This window comes from Balearica regulorum, unplaced genomic scaffold, assembly GCF_011004875.1.
Source record: "Balearica regulorum gibbericeps isolate bBalReg1 unplaced genomic scaffold, bBalReg1.pri S36, whole genome shotgun sequence".
Classification (NCBI taxonomy): domain Eukaryota; kingdom Metazoa; phylum Chordata; class Aves; order Gruiformes; family Gruidae; genus Balearica; species Balearica regulorum.
Genome location: NW_022679029.1, coordinates 295,031 through 313,960, shown reverse-complemented (window position 1 = coordinate 313,960; position 18,930 = coordinate 295,031). Strand labels below are relative to the sequence as shown.

Sequence of the window (18,930 nt, the reverse complement as noted above, 5' to 3'; positions counted from 1 at the left end):
TGAATCACGGGCCTGAGACAGCACGGACAGATGTTAGCTGGACAACGGACACAGAGGAAGGAGCCATGGCCTGGGCCCTGTATCATCACCAGGCATTGGCACAGGGGCGGTGGCAGCCCCGTCACAGAGGGCCAGCAGGTCAGTGGGTGGCATGTCCCCATGATCAGCAGCGCATGGTGGCCGTCTCACAGCAGGTAGCAGGTTGCTGGTGGCCGTGTCACAATGGGCAGCGTAGTCAGCAGTGGCCGTGTCACCACGATGTCACACTGAGTCTGTGACACGGCTGCACAGGGGTGTAAAAGGGGCTGCAGGGCACTGGGTCCCGCACCCTGGAGAAGTGTCCATAGGACGAACAGGGATGAGCTCCCACATGGCTGTTGCCACTAAGGAGCGACCCGCCAGCATGAGGCGGATCAAAATGGACTTCTGGGACGGGATGGAGCACACCTTCATGATGTCCAGCATCAGCGCCAAAGGTACAGGCATCCACGGCCACCACATTGTGGTGACCAAGGGTTGCGGCGTTGTCTGGGTGAGAGTCGGCACTGCAGCCATCTCAGGGATGTCTCCATATGGGGCTGGGGACAGTGATGACTCTTTGTATCAGCCACCTCACCACCGCTCAGGGGTTGGTGGTACACCGAGATCATGACCTCATTTTTCCTTTGCTTTCTAGTGCGAACAGCCATCTGGGACGCAGTGGCCGAATACATCCAACAACAGCTGCTGCTGCGGAAGGTGGGTCAACTCCTTGTCCGTGACCTTGTCCAGGGGGTGGGGAGAGGGTGGTCCAGAGGGAGGGCACACATCCCCAACATTGGACACTTCTAAGCTTCAGCTGGACAGGGTGCTGGGCCCTCTTGTCTAGACCATGCTTTTGCCAAGAAAGGTTGGACCAGATGATCCTTGAGGTCCCTTCCAACCTGGTATTCGATGATGTTATGATTCTGTGACTCGACGTCTCCTCCCCAAAGCTCTCCCCACTGCCCCAGCTCATGGACTGGGCAGGATCCAGCCTGAAGCGCCATCCCTGGACAGGACCACCTCTAGCTCTTTCCTCCGGCCAGTCCTCACCCTTCTGCCCTTCCCTTCTCTTCCGCTTACAGGGGGTCCAGATTCCTTCCATTGGCTCCTTTGACGTGGTCCCCACACGCATCCAGGTTGGGAACAAGGTGGTGATTATCCAGAGGCCCGTGTTTCGGCTGGCCAGGAACCTCGTGGTTGTCCACAACCTCAGGGACAACAAGGACTACCTGCCCGGTAAGCAGGAGGATTAAGCCCTGGTTGGTTGCATGGTCATCGCGTCCCTCCCCTGGATCTGAGACGCTTCTCTAAAGCAAACTGTCCTCTCTGCGGAGAAGGTCCAAAAATGGGGGGTTTTGTGGGTGACTGCAAGAGGCAGCCCTTGGGAAACGTTGGCCTGCAGAAGGAGCACTGGGTGAGCACCTCCATCCCTCTCGTGTGGTTTTACAGGCCATAAGGAGCTGGAGCCCCTGAAATATGCCAAGGTGGCCGAAGCCGCCTCGGTGTCCCGGCGGAAAGTGGAGAACTGTATCCAAGGCACCACGTCCCTCCTCTCTTACTGCCTGGGAAAGGGGAAGAACATCGCCCTTGTCCTGAGGGACATAGGGGTGCTCCTCATTGAAGGCACAAGGGTACAAATGAAGTTCTACCTCAGCTTCTTGGAGAGGATGTCTGGGAAAGAGAACTTTGAGAAAGCTACTTTTAAGGTGAGCATTTTGGCTTCTCCACGGCCCAGGTGGTTGCACAGCGGTGGCCCACCAGAACTTGGTCAGCCACTCAGGCCAGGTGAGAGCCACGGTCCTACCAACCCTCACTGCCTCAGGCTCCTCCGATATCGAGTGCCGCAGCCATGCTGAGGGCGTCCTGCCATCTTTGTGCTCCTCCGTTGCAGGTCCCCCAGCTGCTGGACATGATGGTGTCCCCAGTGGTACCTCTGGCCTCTCTGACATTTTCTGGCCGTCTCATCATCTTTCCTGAGTGAGTACCTCTGCAGATGTGACCTCTAGTTGCTCAGGTGTGGTTTGGTCGCATTTGCTCCACATGATCACAGGTGTCCTGCCGCAAGGGCACCAGGCAGCGACATGTGCCCCCTGCCCACAGTCCTTCGTGTGAGGCAGATCTGATGGGAAAGATGGAGGACTTCAGGCAACTCTTTGCAGGCTGACTTCATTTCCCAGGATAGTCCTTGGGGATGGGGTGTAGTCAACGTGGGAAAAAAAGGGGGTTTTGTGCAACGCCAAAATCTGCGTGTGAGCAGGCGATCGTGGCAAATGGCCATGGCTGGTGGTGCCGTGGGTCATGCTGGTGTCACCTCTTTGTCTCCAGGTTTGAAATGTATGTTGTGCCCAAATCACCACCAAGGGACCCTCGCAAGAGAAACGTTGCTGGTGAGGACAAGGAGAAGAAAGAAGAGGTTTTGGCAGGTCTCGACCAGGGCAAAAAAGGTAAAGCTGCTCCTGGCTCCTTTCCGCAGCACAGCCATCCTGCTTCTGTGATATATTGGGGAAAATCCTTCAGTGATGATTGTCAGAAGATCTGACTAGTGCCGGAGCTTCATGACAGCTCGGCACCGCCTTTTCTGCTGACGACTTCTTGGCTTCCACACAACCGAACCCCAGGGTGGGATGTGCCCCAGGGCGCAGTGGGAGGCTGGCAATCCAAGGCCCTCGGGAAATGAGAGTCCCTGTCCCAGCACCAACTGGCTCCTCATTCCCAAATCTGGTGCTGATAACGCGGTCACAAAACCACATTGCACCTTGGAAATGAGGCGCCAGGCAAGACCTGGTGTTGGGGTGGCTGCGAGGGGAGCAGAATGGCCCCCGCCATCGTTTTGGGAAGGGGCCTGAGCACCTCTACGTGTCACCCGGGCCAGCAGCATCCCAGCAATGCTCTTCTGACAAGGTCTCTCCTTCCCAATTCTAGTGGCATGTGCTAAACTGTCCTTGCTTGCCTGTTCGACCTTGACTCCTAATGAAGCCTCACAGCTCCAGGAAAGAAAGGAGATGGAGGACAAGGTGAAGTCTTGGCTCAGGTGAGTATGGAGGTTCAGGGCTGGCATCTGCACAGGGTCATTTTCTGACCCAGCAAGAGGCCATTCCCCAGCCCCAAACACTCACCGTTCATCACCACCCAACAGTGGTGAAGGCAGTGCCAGAGGGGCGGGATGATCCTGCCGGGACCCCCCCATTTCACAGGGCTGGCTCCTCTCCTTCCCTTCAGGAGAGCCCCAGCGTGGCCTCCTGAGCTGCGCATGGGGACAGCCGTGTGTCAGCCGAGGGTCCTGGCTCAGGGGGTTTCCTCTCTGGAGCTGAGCACAGCCATCGGCTGAGCTGCCAGCAGCTGCGCACAGAGGCACATGGCTCACGGGGGCAGGATGTGGCCCCAAACCCATGGCGTCCTCAAGCAGAGTCCTCCCATTGTGTCCTTTCAGGCAGCTGCCACCGATCCCAGAGCACTCCTCTGGCAAAAAGCAACCTGCGGCCAGCACACCCAAGGGCAAAGCCAAGCTCGAAGGCCAAGCATCAAAGCAGAGCCGAGCGCAGGCAGCAAAATCTCGGAGCTGCAGAGGAGGGGGACAAGGAGAACATAAAGTTCCCTTTGGAAGCAAATTACCGTCGTTGAGCTCTGAGACCAGGCTGCCTGAGGAGGCCACCTACAAGGTCTTTGTTCCACAGCCACCAGGACCTGAGACAGTAGAATTACTGAGATCAAGGCCTGAGATGTTCTGGTCAGTGCTGCAAGAGCCACAGAAGACCATCTTAGCTGGATACAGCTTTGATCCCTCCCTTTTGGTGCCACCAATCTACGAGAGGTCCAGGTCTGCACAATGCCAACCACCGAAGACCACACCAGTGGTCTCCAGGATGGAGTGGCCCTGGCTGGAGTGATCATGGCTTGGAGTGCCCGGAGCTGAGGGAGCACCACCTGGGGTGATGCCAACAGGTAGGTGATTGGGATCTGTGTCGTTCTTGGGTGCTGTTTCCTGGTAGAAATGCAGAGTTAGAGGGACAGTGGGGACTCTTCCAAGAGCCCTTGGTTCTGATTGACGGGGGGCTCAGTTCCCACCGTGGGCTCTTCCATCACCAGGGGCAAGGTACTGCTTTTCCAGTGTTGCCCTCTCTTCTGTAGCCTCAGGAAACACACAAGGCCACGTTACTTGGCCATGTTTGGAAGGCCTGACTAACCGCAAGGCTGCTCTGGGCCGGAGAGGGGACTGTTTCTCCCCAGCCTCATTGCTGCTTTAGATCCCCGGTGGGAAGAGAAAGGATTTTTGGGTGGGTCTGGCACAGCCTGGGAGCAAACCGCTGCTGCTAGAGCGGCTGCAGAGGGAGAGAAGCAGCTGCCCTCCGCTCAGTGTCCTGACCTGAAGCCATCTCTGGGTTCCGTGTGTGGGCAAAGAGTTCCCAAAACCTGCAGTATTGTCTGAGAAGAGTCTCTCTTCTTTTGCAGAAACCCATCTGTGCTCAGAACACGAGGAGCCCGGGAAAGAGATGAATAAAAACACAAAGGAGAAGTTGCAAAAAAGCGTTGACTCTTCCGTTGTTCCCAATGGTCCTTGACTGGAACAGGGGAGAGGGGTTTTACAGTTGGCCACGGCTCTGAGATCAGCCCAGCGTGGTACTGGAAGCAAGGCCACCTGAGGGACCTTCCTCGGGTCTTTTTCCATCCAGGGGACCTTTTGCATGGCTGCTATGGAAAGAAACCAGCTTTCTGGGGCAAGGGAGGGAAAGCGGGCACTTGGAGCTATGTAGCAAAGCGCTGAATGTCCCTGGAGGGGAAAGGAGAGGATACGAGCGCAGCTGGGGAAACATGAAGGGCACCTACACGCAGGAGCAGTGGAGGCCACCTGAGCTTTCACCCAGGGCCATAAGGGAACGAGGAAGGCACGAGCGCAAGGTTGAGCCCAGCTCCACTGGGCTGGACTTTCTACTTCCACTTGGGGTAGAGCCAGATGTCTTTACCGTCCTATTTTTCTCCCTGTTTATCCAATTTATATTCTATTTTTGGCTCTACTTCTGAAATCCTCCAAGTAGATCCGCCCTCTGGCCAACCCATGGGCCACCTGCAGTGATAGAAGGCCCATCTCCTGTCCCAGCGCTATGGCAGTCGTGTCCCCTGCTGTTACCTGGCATTTTTCTCCTTGCCCAAATCCATGCTACTTAACCCAGGAACCCAACCGTCCTTAAAGGAAGCTTCTACTTAGGACCCCTCCAGCATCTGGGAGAAGGGCTGAATGATGAGGGTCTACCAAGCCAAAGGCCACTTTGCAGGGCCGGATCTTTCTGCACCGGTTTGCAAGAGATCCGGGGGTGCCAGGCTGGAAATTTGAACACCTTGTTGAAGTGCCAAAATGGAGAGATCTGCCCAGAACCAGGAGCTCAGTGCTGGGCTGAGTTGTGTCTCTTGCTGGGGAGTCTGTAATGTCACCCTGTCTAGCTGAGCGTGTCAAATCAGGTCTTTCTACTGAGGGAAATCACAAAAATCATGGAATAATTCTGGTCAGGGGGGACATCCAGAAGTCTCCAGCCCAACCCCGTGCTCAGAGCAGGTCCCATCAGGCTGCTCAAGGACATGCCCAACGGAGGGAGGTATCAACACCACCAAAGTCTCGTCCCTCTGGCTACAAGATCTGCCCACCCTTTGGATAAAAAGCCCTCCTTCTTAACTTCCAAATCCTCATTTTTGAGTCCCAACCACCATGTTTACAGCACAAAGCATCTACATGTTTTTATTGTCCAAAGCTGCATCTTAAAGGCACTAAAACCTATTTCAGGCTCCAAAAGCCTCAATTTAGAGCCTAAATCAGCATTTCCAGAGTCCAAAGCCTCATACAAGTGTCCAAACCCTCATTTTTAAAGTCCAAGCTCATGTTTTTAAGGCAAACCTCATTTTCAAGAGGCAAGCCTCATTTTCAGGCCCAAAGCATCACTGTTTAAAAGCCCAGATTACCCCTTTGGGGGTCCAAATAGTCATTTTTAAGGTCCAAAGCCTCCTTTTTAGGAAACAAGCCCTCATTTCTAAGTTCCAAACCCTACTTCAAAGGTTCAAAGCCTCATTTTAAGGGCCCGAGGGCTCCTTGCTGGGACCCAATCCTCATTTTCAGGAACCTCAGTCTTTAGTCTTAGGATTATTTTGAGGATCCACTCCACACTTTGGAGGGTCCAAATCCTCATTTTTAGTGTCCAAAGCCTCATTTTAGCATCCAAACTCCTCATTTAGGGAAAATTTTAGTCTCATTTGTTTCATGTCCAAAGCCGTGTTTTAAGCCTCCAAAGACCATTTTTAGGGTGCAGAGCCTTAGCTTTCGGTACCAAAGCATCATTTTAGGGCACAAAAGCTAATTTCAGCATTCAAAACCTCATTTTCCTTTCCAAAGTCCCGTTTGTAAGGCTGAACCCCTCCAAACTCTCCTTTTGAGGGCCCAAACCCCTCTTTTACAGCTCTAAGCCTCCACGGAGTGCCCAAAGCCCTGTATTTGGGACCAAGGCTTCATTTTGTGGGGCCATAGAGGAACCAAGAGGTTCCCCTCGTATTCAGGGCCCAAAGCATCATTTGTAGCATCTCACCCATCCTTATTAGTGCCCAGAGCCTCATTTGAGGGCTAAAATCCTCAACTTCAGGGTGCAAACTTGTCTTCTATTACGCATAGACACTTTTTTACAGGCTACAGTTTCATTTCTTGGGTCTAAAACCTCATTTTTAGGGCAGAAATCCTCTTTTTAGAGTGTAAAGCCGCATTTTCCTTTCCAAAGTCTTAGGTTTTGCTTCCAAAGCCTCATTTCAGGGTCCAAAGCCCTTTTTTTGGCTCCAGAGCCTCGTTTGTAGGGTCCAAAGGCTCACTTTGAAGTTCCAAGCCACAGTTTTAAGGTCCAAAGACTCATCTGAAGGGCCCAGAGCATCATTTTCAATGACCCAAGTCCGATTTTGAAGGTCCAAAACCTCGCTTTAGGGTTCAAAGTCTCATCTTCCCATCCAAACACTCAATTTAGCTCCTAAAGCCCCATTTCCCTCATTTTTAGGATACTGCCTGTAATTTTTAGAGCCCAAAGCCTCATTTTCAGGGTCCAAAGCCGCATGGTTTTTATGTCCAAATCCTCATTATTAAGGCCTAAAGCCGTATTTTTGTTTTCCACACCTGAAGTTTGATGGCCAGAACTCTCATTTATAAAGTCCAAAGCCTCATTGTTAGCGTGCAAATCTTCATTTTGGGTCCACAAACTTTGAAGTGGACCTGATGCATCATTTTCAGGGTCAGAGTCCCCATTTTCATTTCCAAAGCCTCAGTTTGAGGATCCAAACTTCATTTGAAGACACAAAAGCTCATTTCAGAGTCCAAAGCCTCATTTTTGTTTCCAAGCCTTACATTATAGGGCTCAAAGCTTTGTTTTTAGAGTCCAAATTCTCATTCGCAGGGTCCAAACCCCTCTTTTACAGATCAAAGTCTTATTTTAGGACTGATTTTTAAGGCCCAAAGCTTCATTTTAAGGGTGTAAACGCTCATTGTTAGGGCCAAACCCACTTTTTTTTAAGGGCCAAAGCTACATTTATAGAGTCTGAAGTATTGTTTTAGGTCCCAAAGCAAACTTTTTTGTTTCAAAGTTTTAGTTAGAGAGTCCAAAGCATCAATTCGAGGGTCCAAAGCGTCAGTTTATTCATCCAAACCCTCGCTTCAGAGAACAAAACCTCATTTGCGGGCTCAACGCCTCATTTTCTTTGTTCAAAGCCTCATTTTTGGGGTCCAAACACATTTTTCAGGACTGAAAGCCTTGTTTTTAAGGCTCTAAGAATCCGCTTCAGATCCAAATCTTCATTTTCACCATACAAAGACTCATTTGTAGTGTTTTAACCCTCCTTTTAGGGTACCAGGCCTAATTTTTAAGAGTTCAAAGCCTGAGCTTTAGTTTAGAAGCTCAAACGTTCTGAGTCAAAGCTCCCATTCCTATGCCCCACACCCGCATGATTAGGATCCAATGCTGCATTCATAGCGTCCAAATCCTTATTACAGGACACAAAACCCAATTTCAAGGTCCAAAGCTTCATCTGTAGGCTACAAAGCCACAAGTGATGCTGCAAAGCCACATGTAAACTCTCATTTTCAGATCCAGACTCTCCCATGAAGTTACGAAAGCCCCCTTTATATAATCCCAAGCCTCATTTTTAAGGCCCAAAGTTGGGGTTTGAGGGGCCAAACACCAATCTGTAGGGTCTAAACCCTCTTTTTAGGGAACAAAGGCTGGGGTTTAGGGTCCAAAGCTTTATTTGGAGGCTCCAAAGCCGCATTTATATGGCCCAGATCTTTCTTTTGGAGTCCAAAATCTCGTGTTCTTGTCCAAATCCTTGATTTTGGTTTCTAATCCCGAAGCTTGAGGGGCAAACTCTCAGTTTTAGGGCCCAGTGCCTCCTTCTTGGGGTTCTAAGCCTCATTTATCGGGTCCAAATAGTAATTTCTAGGGTCCAAAGCCTCACATTCAGAGTTTAAAGCCACATTTTCAGTTTGCAAGGCCCTTCTTTAGGGCCCAAAGCCTCACTGTTAGGATCCCTCCACTCATTTTAAGGGTCCCAAGCCTCATTTTGACAGCCTAAATGCTCCTTTGTAGGGTCCAAGCCCTCACCTCAAAAGCAAATCCTGAGTTTTAGGGTCCAAAGGTTCACTTGGAGAGTAAAAGGAGTCATTGCTAAGGGCCTGAGCTTCATTTGGAGTGTGCAAATAGTCATGTTTAGGGTCCAGATACTCATTTTGGGGTCTAACTCTTCCCGGCCTAAAGTCTAATTGGAAGGGCTGCAAGCCTCATTGTAGGGCCCAAGCGCTCATTACTTTTGAGGACCGAAAGCCTCATTTCCAGGGTCCAAGCCCAAACTTTGAGGTCCTGAAGCCTCATTTTGGGAGACTAAATCCTCCTGTTTTGAAGCCTAACGACTTGTTCTGAGGGTACAAAGCCAATTTTCTATGGTCTGAAGCCACAGGCCTCGTCTGCGGTGGTTTGTTGTTCTAAGCAAGGTGGGTTGCCGTTAGCACCCTGCCTTTCGCAGCAGCAGCAGCTGCGAGGGCAGGATCAGGCCCCTGGCTGCTGGAGGTGCTTTTGACGTCCCCGGTGGCATCAGCCAGGACTATGGGGCTGGGCCGGGCCAGGCTGCCATGACAACGGCCCCCTGCCCGCCTTCAGCCCAGAACCTTCCCCGGCCGGCCGGCACTGCAGCAGCCAATGGGCTGCTGCCGTGGGAAGCGCGGCCACTCAGAGCTGTGCGTGCAGTGCCCAATCCCAGCGCTGCTCTGGGGAGGCGGCAGAGAGGTGGGAAGCCCTGAGGGGCGGGACCCGTCCCCGGCTGAGGCCCGGCCGCTCCGGCCCGTCCAGCCCCTGGCTTCTCCCGGACCCCTGGGCGTCCTGTGCCCCAGGAACTCCTCAGCAGTAGTTCTTCCGTTGGTCTTGCCTCCTCAGGGCTGAAGCGCTCACCCCCTGTGGCTGCAAAGTATTTCTGGTGGGGCGCAGCCTGCTTTCTCTCCGCAGACTCCTGAAAGGTACCTACTCAAAAAGCTCTCATCTCCTGTTGCAAGGACGACCGTGGTTTGTAGTGGCTCAGGCTTCCTGCCAGGACTTGCAGTGTCTGTTGGCCACCTCAGGAGGGAGCAGAACTCTTGGGTAAGAGAGTTCCTCCGGATTCCTCCAAGGCAGCTACCAGCGGAGTTTTGTGTCTGCTGCAGGCAGCTCCGGGCCCAGTAGCTGCCCCGGCCGACTCCTCCCAGGCATCTCCTGGGGACTTCTGGCCTCCTGTGAAGGGGAGCTGAAGTCCCATGTAGCAGCCCCAGATTCCTGCGAGGCAGCTACCAGAGGACTTTTGTACATGGTGGAAGCAGACCCATGGCCGGTAGCTGCCTGAATCTCTTCCCAGGACTCTCCCGGATTCTTCTGGCATGCTGTAGAGAGAGCTTAAGTCTCGGTAGGCAGCACCAGACACATCCAAGGCAGCTACCAGAGGAGTTCTGTGTATGATGGAGCCAGGTCCATGCCCGGTAGCTGCCCGTGCCTCCTTCCAGGAATCTCCTGGAGTCTTGTGGCTTCCTGTGGAGGGAACTGAAGTCCCAGGGAGCAGCCCAAGACTCCTCCAAGGAAGCCAGCAGAGGAGTGTTGTATGTAGGAGGCAGGTCTGTGCCTGGCAGCCCCCGCCAGGACTCCTCTCAAGCCTTTCCTGGAGACTTTTGGCATGCTGTGGAGGGAGGAAAGAGCCTGGGCAGCAACCCCAGACTCCTCCAGGGTCACTGCCCGAGGGGTCTCTTGTGCATTACAGGAAGATCTGTGCCCCGTAGCTACTGCCGTCTCCTGCCAGGGTGTTTCCATCTGGGGCTGGGGCTGGCAATGACACTTTGCATCTGCCACTGCACCATGGATCGGGGGGCGTAGACGGCTTAGAATGTGTGGACACAGAACGTGAGGTGGTTCTCCTTTGCTTTCCAGAGTGAACAGCCGTCTGGAGTTTGTCTTTTGCTGCTGTTTTGATGTCACTGGTGGCTGTGCAGCTCATATGGCAGGCCCGGGAAGATGGCTTGTGGAGGAGGTTAATGTCACTGGTGGCTTGTTAGCTGCTAGGGCAGGTGTGGAAACCTGGCTTTCCAGGTGCTTCTGATGTCACGGGTGGCTCACTATGTGATTCGCAGGTGCGGGAACCTGGCTTCTGCAGGTGTTTCTGTCACTGCTGGCTTAGTAACTGATAGCGCAGGCATGGGAACCTGGAGTGTGTAGGTGCATTTGATGTCACCCCATGCACAGTTCCTGCTAAGGCAGGCATGGGAACGTGGCTTGTGCAGGAGATTATGTCCCTTGTGGAACAGTCCCTGATGGGAGAGGCGCAGTGACCTGGCTTGTGCGTGTGCTTCTGACATCACAGATGGCTGACTAGCTGGTATGGCCAGCACGAGTACCAGGCGTACGTTGCTATTTTGACGTCACTGGTGCCCTACGTAGCTCCTATGGCGGGTGCGGGAAGCTGGCTTCTGCAAGTGTTTCTGTCACTGCTGGCTTAGTAAGTGATAGGGGAAACGCAGGAACCTGGCTTGTGCAGGAGGTTCTGATGTCACGTACGGCACAGGTCCTGATTGGGCAGGTGCGGGAACATTGCTTGTGGAGGTGCTTGTGATGTCAAGGCTGGCTGACAATGCGATATGGCGAGCACCGGAACGTGGCTGGCGAAGGTGCTTGTGATGTCATGGGTTGTGACTGACTGGCTTATAAACAGCAGGCACGGTAACCTGACTTATGCGGCTGTTCTGATGTCACAGCTGCACGTGTAGTTCCTCTGTCAGGCGCAGGAACCTGGCTTATGCAGGAGCTTCTGATGTCACTCTTTGCACGGTTCCTGACAGGGCAGTTGAGGGAATGTGGCTTGTGCAGGTGTTTATTTCACTGTTGCCATAGTAGCCGATAGGGAAGACGCGGGAACGTGGCTTGTGCAGGAGCTTCTGATGTCATGTGTGGCACAGGTCCTGTTTGGGCAGGCTCAGGATCCTGGCTTCTGCAGGTGCCTCTGCTGTCACTTATGGCGCAGTTCCTGATGACGCGTGCCTGGGAAACAGGCTTATGCAGGAGTTGCTGTTGCCTGTGGCACAGTCGATGATGGGGCAGGCATGGGAACTGGGATTGTGCACGACTTTTCTGATTTTGCTTAAGGAACAGTTCCTTGTAAGGCAGGCATGGGCACCTGGCTTGACCAGGTGCTTTTGATGTCACAGGAGCAGAAGCGTGTGCTTGCGAGGTCACATGTGCCTGAAGAGGTGATAGGGCAGGATGAGGACTTGTCTTGTAGAGCTGCTTGTGATGTCGCTGGCAGCTCTTTAGCTGTCAGGGCAGAAGCACGCATGTGCGCTGTGCAGGTGTTTGTGATGTCACGTGTACATGAGTAGGTGATAGGGCAGGAGCAGGCCCCTGGCTTGCAGAGGTCCTTTTGTGGTCCAAGTATCCGACTGGGAATGAAAGGACATCTGGCTTGTCCAGCTGCTTCTCATGTCACTGGTGGCTAAGTGGCTGATAGGGCACAGGAGTATGTACCTGGCTTCCGCAGGTGCTTGTGATGTCATAGGTGGCTGAGGAGCTGATAGGGCAGGAGCTGTCGAGGGTGCTTACTAGTTGATAGGGTAGGTGCAAGAACCTGTCTTGTGCAAGTTCTTGTGAGGACACTGGTGTTTGTGAAGCTGACAGGGCAGGCATTGGAGCCTGGCTTCTGACAGTGCTTCTGATGTCATAGTACCTGACTGGGCAGGCGTGGGAACCTGGCTTGTTAAGGTCTTGTGATGTCACGGGTGGCTGACAGGCTGATGTGTCAGACACGGGAACCAGGCTTATGCTGCTGGTTTGATGTCTCTAGAGACTGTGCATCTCATGCGGAAAGGGCGAGAACCCGGCTTGTATAGGTGTTTGTGTCACTGCTGCTTAGTACCTGACAGGGCAGGCAGGGGAACCTGGCTTGCGCAGGTGCTTGTGATGTCACGTGTGCCTGAGGAGGTGATAGGCAGAAGGTGGGCCCTGGCTTGTGCAGGCTCTTGTGAGGTCACATGATCCCAAGTAGGAGATAGGGCAGGAGTAGGCCCCTGGCCTGTTCAGGTGTTTGTGATGTCACATGTACATGAGTAGGTGACAGGGCAAGAGCAGGCCCCTGGCTTGCAAAGGTGCATCTGATGTCACTGATGACTGATTAGGTCATCAAAAGGTGCTTTTGAGGTAACCGTTGTCCGAGTATCTGATTGGGAATGAAAGGACATCTGGCTTGTCCAGCTGCTTCTCATGTCACTGGTGGCTGAGGAGCTGATAGGGCAGGAGTATGCCCCTGGCTTCCGCGGGTACTTGTGATGTCACAGGTGGCTGAGGAGCTGATAGGGCAGGAGTATGCCACTGGCTTCCACGGGTACTTGTGATCTCAGTGGCGGGTGTTGCAGGAAACAACTACAGGATCCAGCCGAGTTGAGTAAAAAGCCACAGGGCAGTGGTGTGGAAGTAGCTGTTGAGTAAGGACTCTGCTGGCTACTCCTCTGTTCTCATGCAAAGGACCTGTTCTGGGTCTGCTAATCTTTGTCCTCCTTTTAATACGAATCCTAAATATGTTACTTCCTGCTGACACAGCTGAAGCTTAGAAAGAGATGCACGGTGACCTTTTTCTGCTAAAGTTCTCCATAGACAAATAGTACTGTTGTCCGAACAGCGGATTCGTTGCCTGGTGTGCAATAAGCCAATTCTCACAAACAGAGGAGACATATTGCTTTTTATTCGGCCCTGGGTGCTCGGTGGATTCCCACAAATCAAGCACACCTAATGCCCGTTCTCTGTCATATTTATACACAAACCTTCCAAATGAGGACACTCCCACTTACAACAATTGCTTCATATTTCTTCTCCTAGCATGCAAACTAGAAGGCATGCTCGGTTCTTTTCTCCGCCTTTATCTTTGGGTAGGTGGTATAGTTTGGGTAGGGGGCTCATGGGTCGGTGGTTGCGGAGACCCTGGCCCAAATTCCCTTTCCCCTACTTTCTCAATACTTCTGGCACTCCCAAATGGTTCTTCAGGGTCTGTTGATCAGACTAACGATTTCTTCTACCTCTTGACAATCACGTCTTAATTGATACATTGTTTGGGTGAATATTAACTAACATAATGGTAGGACTGTACAATAGTCATCCTTAGCAGTACCTAGCAACTATTTGCAAAATTCTCTGTGACGTTCGTAACTATGGAGCTGTGGAGAACTATGTGTAACTTCTTAGCTACAGAATCATGATTGACTCTTCAACTTCGATGCTGGGTATCAGTATCTTTCAAGCAGTCTTGCTGGCGAGTAACAAATCATCTACGTGTTGTCCAAGTGTAGAACGTCCAGGTAATGTAATATCTGTCAAGTTGTCTTTAAGCAAACGGGAGAATATCATAGGAGACCCAGTGAAGCCCTGGGGCAAGAGGGTCCAGGTTAGTTGTTGGCCTTTCCACATAAATGCAAACAGATGCTGGCTGTCTTCTGCTGTAGGAATTCTATAAATGCAGCTGTTAAATTGGTAACACTAAAGTATTTTGCCCAAGGTGGACTTTGTAATAATTTTGTTGGTGGGTCTGGAACCACCAGGTGAGGTACAACCACGTGTTGATTTATTGCTCTGAGATCCTGTGCAAACTCATATTCTGGATCTCCTCCTTTGTCTAACCGGTTTTTGCTTATAGGTAAAAAGGGGTATTATACAGGGGATTGCATGATCGTAAAACCTCTTTTTTCAGATATTGGTTGATTCGTTTCTGAATACTTTTTTCTGCTTCTCTGGGAATGTGATCCTGCTTGATTGCTATGGGCTTTCCTCCCTTTGTTTTTATGGAGACCGATTGTGCCGGTTTCAATCCACCCACATCCATTCCGCAGGAGCTCCACAATTTTGAAGGCGCTTTAACAACTTCAGGTGGAACCCCAGGAGTTTCAGGCGTCTTTTTGGCAGTGAGACAGATCCTTGCTTCTAAAAGTTCTACCCCTTCTGGGCACAGACAGATCTGGGCATTTAGGGATTGTAATAGTTCTCATCCCAACAAACAACAGAGGTGATTCTTCTGCCATCCCAAATCTGCCCTGCAGCCCCTGGCTACCTCTCCGTGGCAACGTTGGCTGGCTAAGCAATTGTTCTCCCCCCCCCCCCCCATATCTTCTTCCTCTTCTGTCCCATTAAACTGTCTTTATCTCAGCCTTCCAGTTTTACCTCTTTACAGTTCTCTCCCATCCCACTGCAGGGTGGGGAGTGAGTAAACGGCTGTGTGATCGTTTTAGCTGCCGGCGGGGTTAAACCACAGCAAAGGTCCAAACTCCTCATTTAGGGAACAAAGACTTATTTGTTCCATGTCCAAAGCCTAGTTTTGAGCCTCCAAAGACCCATTTTTGGGGGTGAAAAGCCTTAGTTTTTGCTACCAAAGCCTCATGTTAGGACACGAAATCAAATTTCAGGGTTTAAACCCTCAATTTCATTTCTAGAGCCCCATTTTCAGGGCTCAAAGCTCCCTTCTTAAGGCCCAAACTCTCCTTTTGAGGCTCCAAACTCTCCTTTTGAGGGCCCAAACCCCTCTTTTACAGCTCTCAGCCTCCACGGAGTGCCCAAAGCCCTGTATTCAGGACCAAAGCTTCATTTTGTGGGGCCATAGAGGAACCAAGAGATTCCCCTCGTATTCAGGGTCCAAAGCATCATTTGTAGCATCTCACCCATCCTTATTAGTGCTCAGAGACTCATTTTGAGGGCTAAAATCCTCATTTTAATATTAAGGGATGAGAAAGGTGGTAGTGGTTAATGAGGATGTATTGAATTGTGTGGGACCTAAGCATGATGTAAATAGTATGGAATAAGGGGTGGATAATGTCCTGGTTTCAGCTGAGAGGATTGATTTTTCTTCGTAGTAGCTAGTGTGGGGATATGTTTTGGATTTGTGCTGGAGACAGCATTGATAATATAGAGATGTTTTTGTTTTATGGACCTGTTGTTGAGCAGTGTTTACGCGGGGCCAAGGCCTTTTCTGCTCCTCGCACTGCCCTGCCAGCGGGACGGCTGGGGGTGCACAAGGAGTTGGGAGGGGACACAGACAGGACAGCTGACCCCAGCTGACCAAAGGGGGTATTCCATACCATGTGACGTCATGCTCAGCATAAAAGGGGGCTAGCCGGGGAGGGGCAGCAGCAGCTTCAGGACGCGTGGCTCGGGGACAGTCCGGTTTCGGGGCAGGTCTGAGCGTGCGGTCTGAGTTGTACGGTCCTCGGGTGAGAAACTGCATTCTGTATCACCAGTTTCGTATACTCTGTTAAGTACTGTTTTGTTTTGTTTTGTCTTGTCTTCCCCTCTCCCTTTGCAATCCTAGTAAACTGTCCTTATACCAACCCACCAGGTCTTGTCTTTTTTCCTTCCCATTCTCCTCCCCATCCCACTGAGGGGGGGGGGGGGGAAGTGAACAAGCGGCTGTGTGGTGCTCAGCTGCCGGCTGGGGTAAAACCACGACAAGGTCCAAACCTGCCTTTTATTAGCCATAGCCTTTTGGGGGGACTACAGTTTCATTTCTTGGGTCTAAAACCTAATTTTCAGGGCAGAAAGCATTGTTTTAGGGTCCAAAGCTACATTTATAGTGACCAAAGCCTTGTTTTTCCTTTCCACAGTGTCATTTTAGGCTCCAAAGCCTCATTTTTATGATTCAAATTGGCAGTTTGCAGGGTGTCCTTTTTAGAGTCCAAAGCCTCACTTTCAGGCTCAAAAGTGGCATTTTTAGGATGCAGCCGGGCTTTTTTAGGGTACAAGCCACATTTTGAGTGTCCAAACTCTCATTTTTTAGGGTCCAAACCCTTTTGATAGGGCCCAAAGCCTCATTTTTAGGTCCCGAGCCTCAGTTTTAGGGTACAAACCCTCAATTATAGGTTCCAAACCCCCATTTTAAAGTCAAAAGACTCATTTTAACAGTACAAAGCATTATTTTTAAGGGCCCAAGGCCTGATCTTGAAGGTCCAAAGTCTCACTTTTAGAGTCCAAAGCCATATTTGTAGGGTCCAAGCCTGTCTTGTATTAAGCATAGCCTTTTGTTAGGACACACTTTTTCATTTTTAGGGTCTAAACCATCACTTTGACAGCAGAAAGCCTCTTTTTAGGCCCCAAAAGTTCATTTTTATGGTCCAGAGACTCAGTTGTGGTTTGCAAAGTCTCCTTCTTAGAGCCCAAAGCAGCATTTTTAGTTTGCAAAGCCTCATTTTCAGGCTTCAAAGCGGCATTTTTAGGATCCAGCCAGTTGATTTTTGGGTCCAAGCTGCACCTTGAGTGTCCAAACCCTCATTTTTATGGTCCAACCTCTCTTCTAGAACTCAAAGACACATTTTTAGTGTCCAAAGCCTCATTTTGAGGAATGAAATCCTCACTTTTAGGGTACAAGCCTGTCTTTTATTACCCATAGGTTTTTTTAGGGCCCACAGTTTCATATTTGGATGTCAACCCTCATTTTAAGGTGCCAAAAACCTATTATAAGGAGTAGCGTCATTACAAAGATACAAAGACACACTTTTCGTTTGCAAAAAGTCTCCCTTTTAGAGAACAAAGATGCATTTTTAGTGTCCAAAACTTCATTTACAGGTGTCGCGTGAAAGGGTACAAGTCTGATATGTGGCTGAGGGAGGCCCTCCCGTTGAGTCACGAGGTTCAGAAAGGACCCCCTTGCTTTCTAAACTCCTTCTCAGAGAGGAGCCTAGGTGCGGCTAGGTCCAGTCTTAGTCCCAGACTTGGTCAATGGTTTATGTCTAAAGGGTTATGTGTGTAGCCACTTATCAGAGTCAACGTTTGCCTGTCAGAGCCCCACTAAGGACTTTCACTGCAACAGTTTCGCAAAGTTGAAAAGAAAAATAGGTAATTTATTGAAGCGACAGATATAAAAGTTCAGAATTGGCGTTGATAAATGCACTAACTGCAACAATTTTGAGCTCAAGTTAATAGTTCAGCGCTTTTGTTAATGATAGTTTTCCCGGGGTAACATCCGACATAATCGGAGGCGCAAGTCTTACCAAAGAGGCGTCCCTGCTTGGGGAGGAGAGAGGTCCAGGCCCGTCGACCCGTCCGGATAGTTGGAGTTCTCGTCCTCAGAAAAGAGGATTCTAAATGCCAGATTTATACTTTTGGTGAGGTGGGACTAAGTCAGGTATTGTGTGTCGATTGGCCCTTAACAAGGCTTGTAGTGCAGTTGATCAGGGCTGGCGGGGGGCGGGGGGAAGTGGCAGAGAGCAAAGGCATTCAGTACAGAGGAGCGGTGGTCTGTTTAGTTTTACCAAAGTAACGTCAAGCTGTGAAGGCTCCCCCTCACCCCAGGCGTCACTTAGTTGATTAAGGAGCAGACCCGTCAGGCGCTGCATCTTGTTAAGATGAACAAATTGCTCATCTCCTGCCCCTGTTCAGGTCCAGTGCTTATCAGCGCAAGATAAGCAAGTTGCTCAATCCCTGCTCTCGCCCAAGCTGGACTCCCCCAGGGCCCCTTCTGCTGGGTCATAACAGCCCTGTATTTGGCACCAACAAGCCTGGATAAGGCCGGCACCCCACAACAGGTTCCAAGCACCACTTTTAAGTTTCTAAGACTCATTTTAAGGGTCCAGATCATAATTTTTAAGGCCCGAAGTCTGATTTTGAAGGCCCAAAGCCTGAATGTTACAGTCAAAGTCTTATTTAGCGGGTCCCAAGCCTCATTTTCAGCTACCAAAGCCTCCTTTTCAGGAACCAAAGCCTGATTTTTAGGATACAGGCTGCAATTTTTAGAGCCCAAAGCCTCATTTTAAAGGTCCAAATACTCATTTTTAGGTGCCGAAGCCTCATTTTAAGATCCAAACTCCTCATTTACACTCCAAAGCCTCATTTGTTCCATATCCAAAGCCTCCTTTTGAGCCTCACTTGGTTTGTTCAGCTTGGAGAAGAGAAGGCTGAGGGATGCCCTCATAGCAGCCTACAACTTGCTCGAGGGGGAGGTGCTGATCTCCTCTCTCTGGTGACCAGTGACAGGACATGACAAAATGGAATGAAGCTGCATCAGGGCAAGTTCAGATTGGACACTGGGAGAAGGTTCTTCACTGAGAGGGCTGGAGGTCGCTGGAACAGGCTCCCCAGGGAAGCGGTCACGGCACCAAGCCTGTCAGACTTCAAGGAGCATCTGGATGACGCTCTTAGTCATATGGTTTAGGTTTAGGTAGTCCTGCGAGGAGCAGGGAGTTGGACTCAATGAGCTTTACGGGTCCCTTCCAACGTGAGATATTCTAGGGCTGTATTCTAACCCCAGAGGGCTGTGATAAGTGACGCAGAGTCTAGTTGGAGGCCTGAATCTAGTGGCACCCCAAGGGTCAGTGCTCGGTCCGGTCTTACTCAACATATTCATCCATGACCTGGATGAGGGGACAGA

The 18,930-nt window shown here is 51.0% G+C and overlaps 1 protein-coding gene across 3 annotated transcripts; it reads left to right on the top strand.

The window, feature by feature from the left end:
* On the top strand, positions 1 to 5,466 carry LOC142599663 (uncharacterized). 3 transcript variants are annotated; one of them, XM_075741392.1, is made up of 9 exons: positions 1 to 476; positions 677 to 738; positions 1,107 to 1,260; positions 1,474 to 1,730; positions 1,916 to 2,001; positions 2,350 to 2,411; positions 2,947 to 3,055; positions 3,455 to 3,966; positions 4,474 to 5,466. In XM_075741392.1, the coding sequence occupies exons 1-8, from the start codon at positions 359 to 361 to the stop codon at positions 3,909 to 3,911; spliced, it is 1,305 nt and encodes a 434-aa protein (XP_075597507.1). In that variant the 5' UTR covers positions 1 to 358; the 3' UTR covers positions 3,912 to 3,966; positions 4,474 to 5,466. The 3 variants fall into 3 exon arrangements, with proteins under 3 accessions (XP_075597507.1, XP_075597506.1, XP_075597505.1); XM_075741391.1 differs by having other exon boundaries at positions 1 to 138; positions 2,350 to 2,468; positions 4,474 to 5,464; XM_075741390.1 differs by having other exon boundaries at positions 2,350 to 2,468; positions 4,474 to 5,464.
* The last annotated feature ends 13,464 nt before the right edge of the window (positions 5,467 to 18,930 follow it).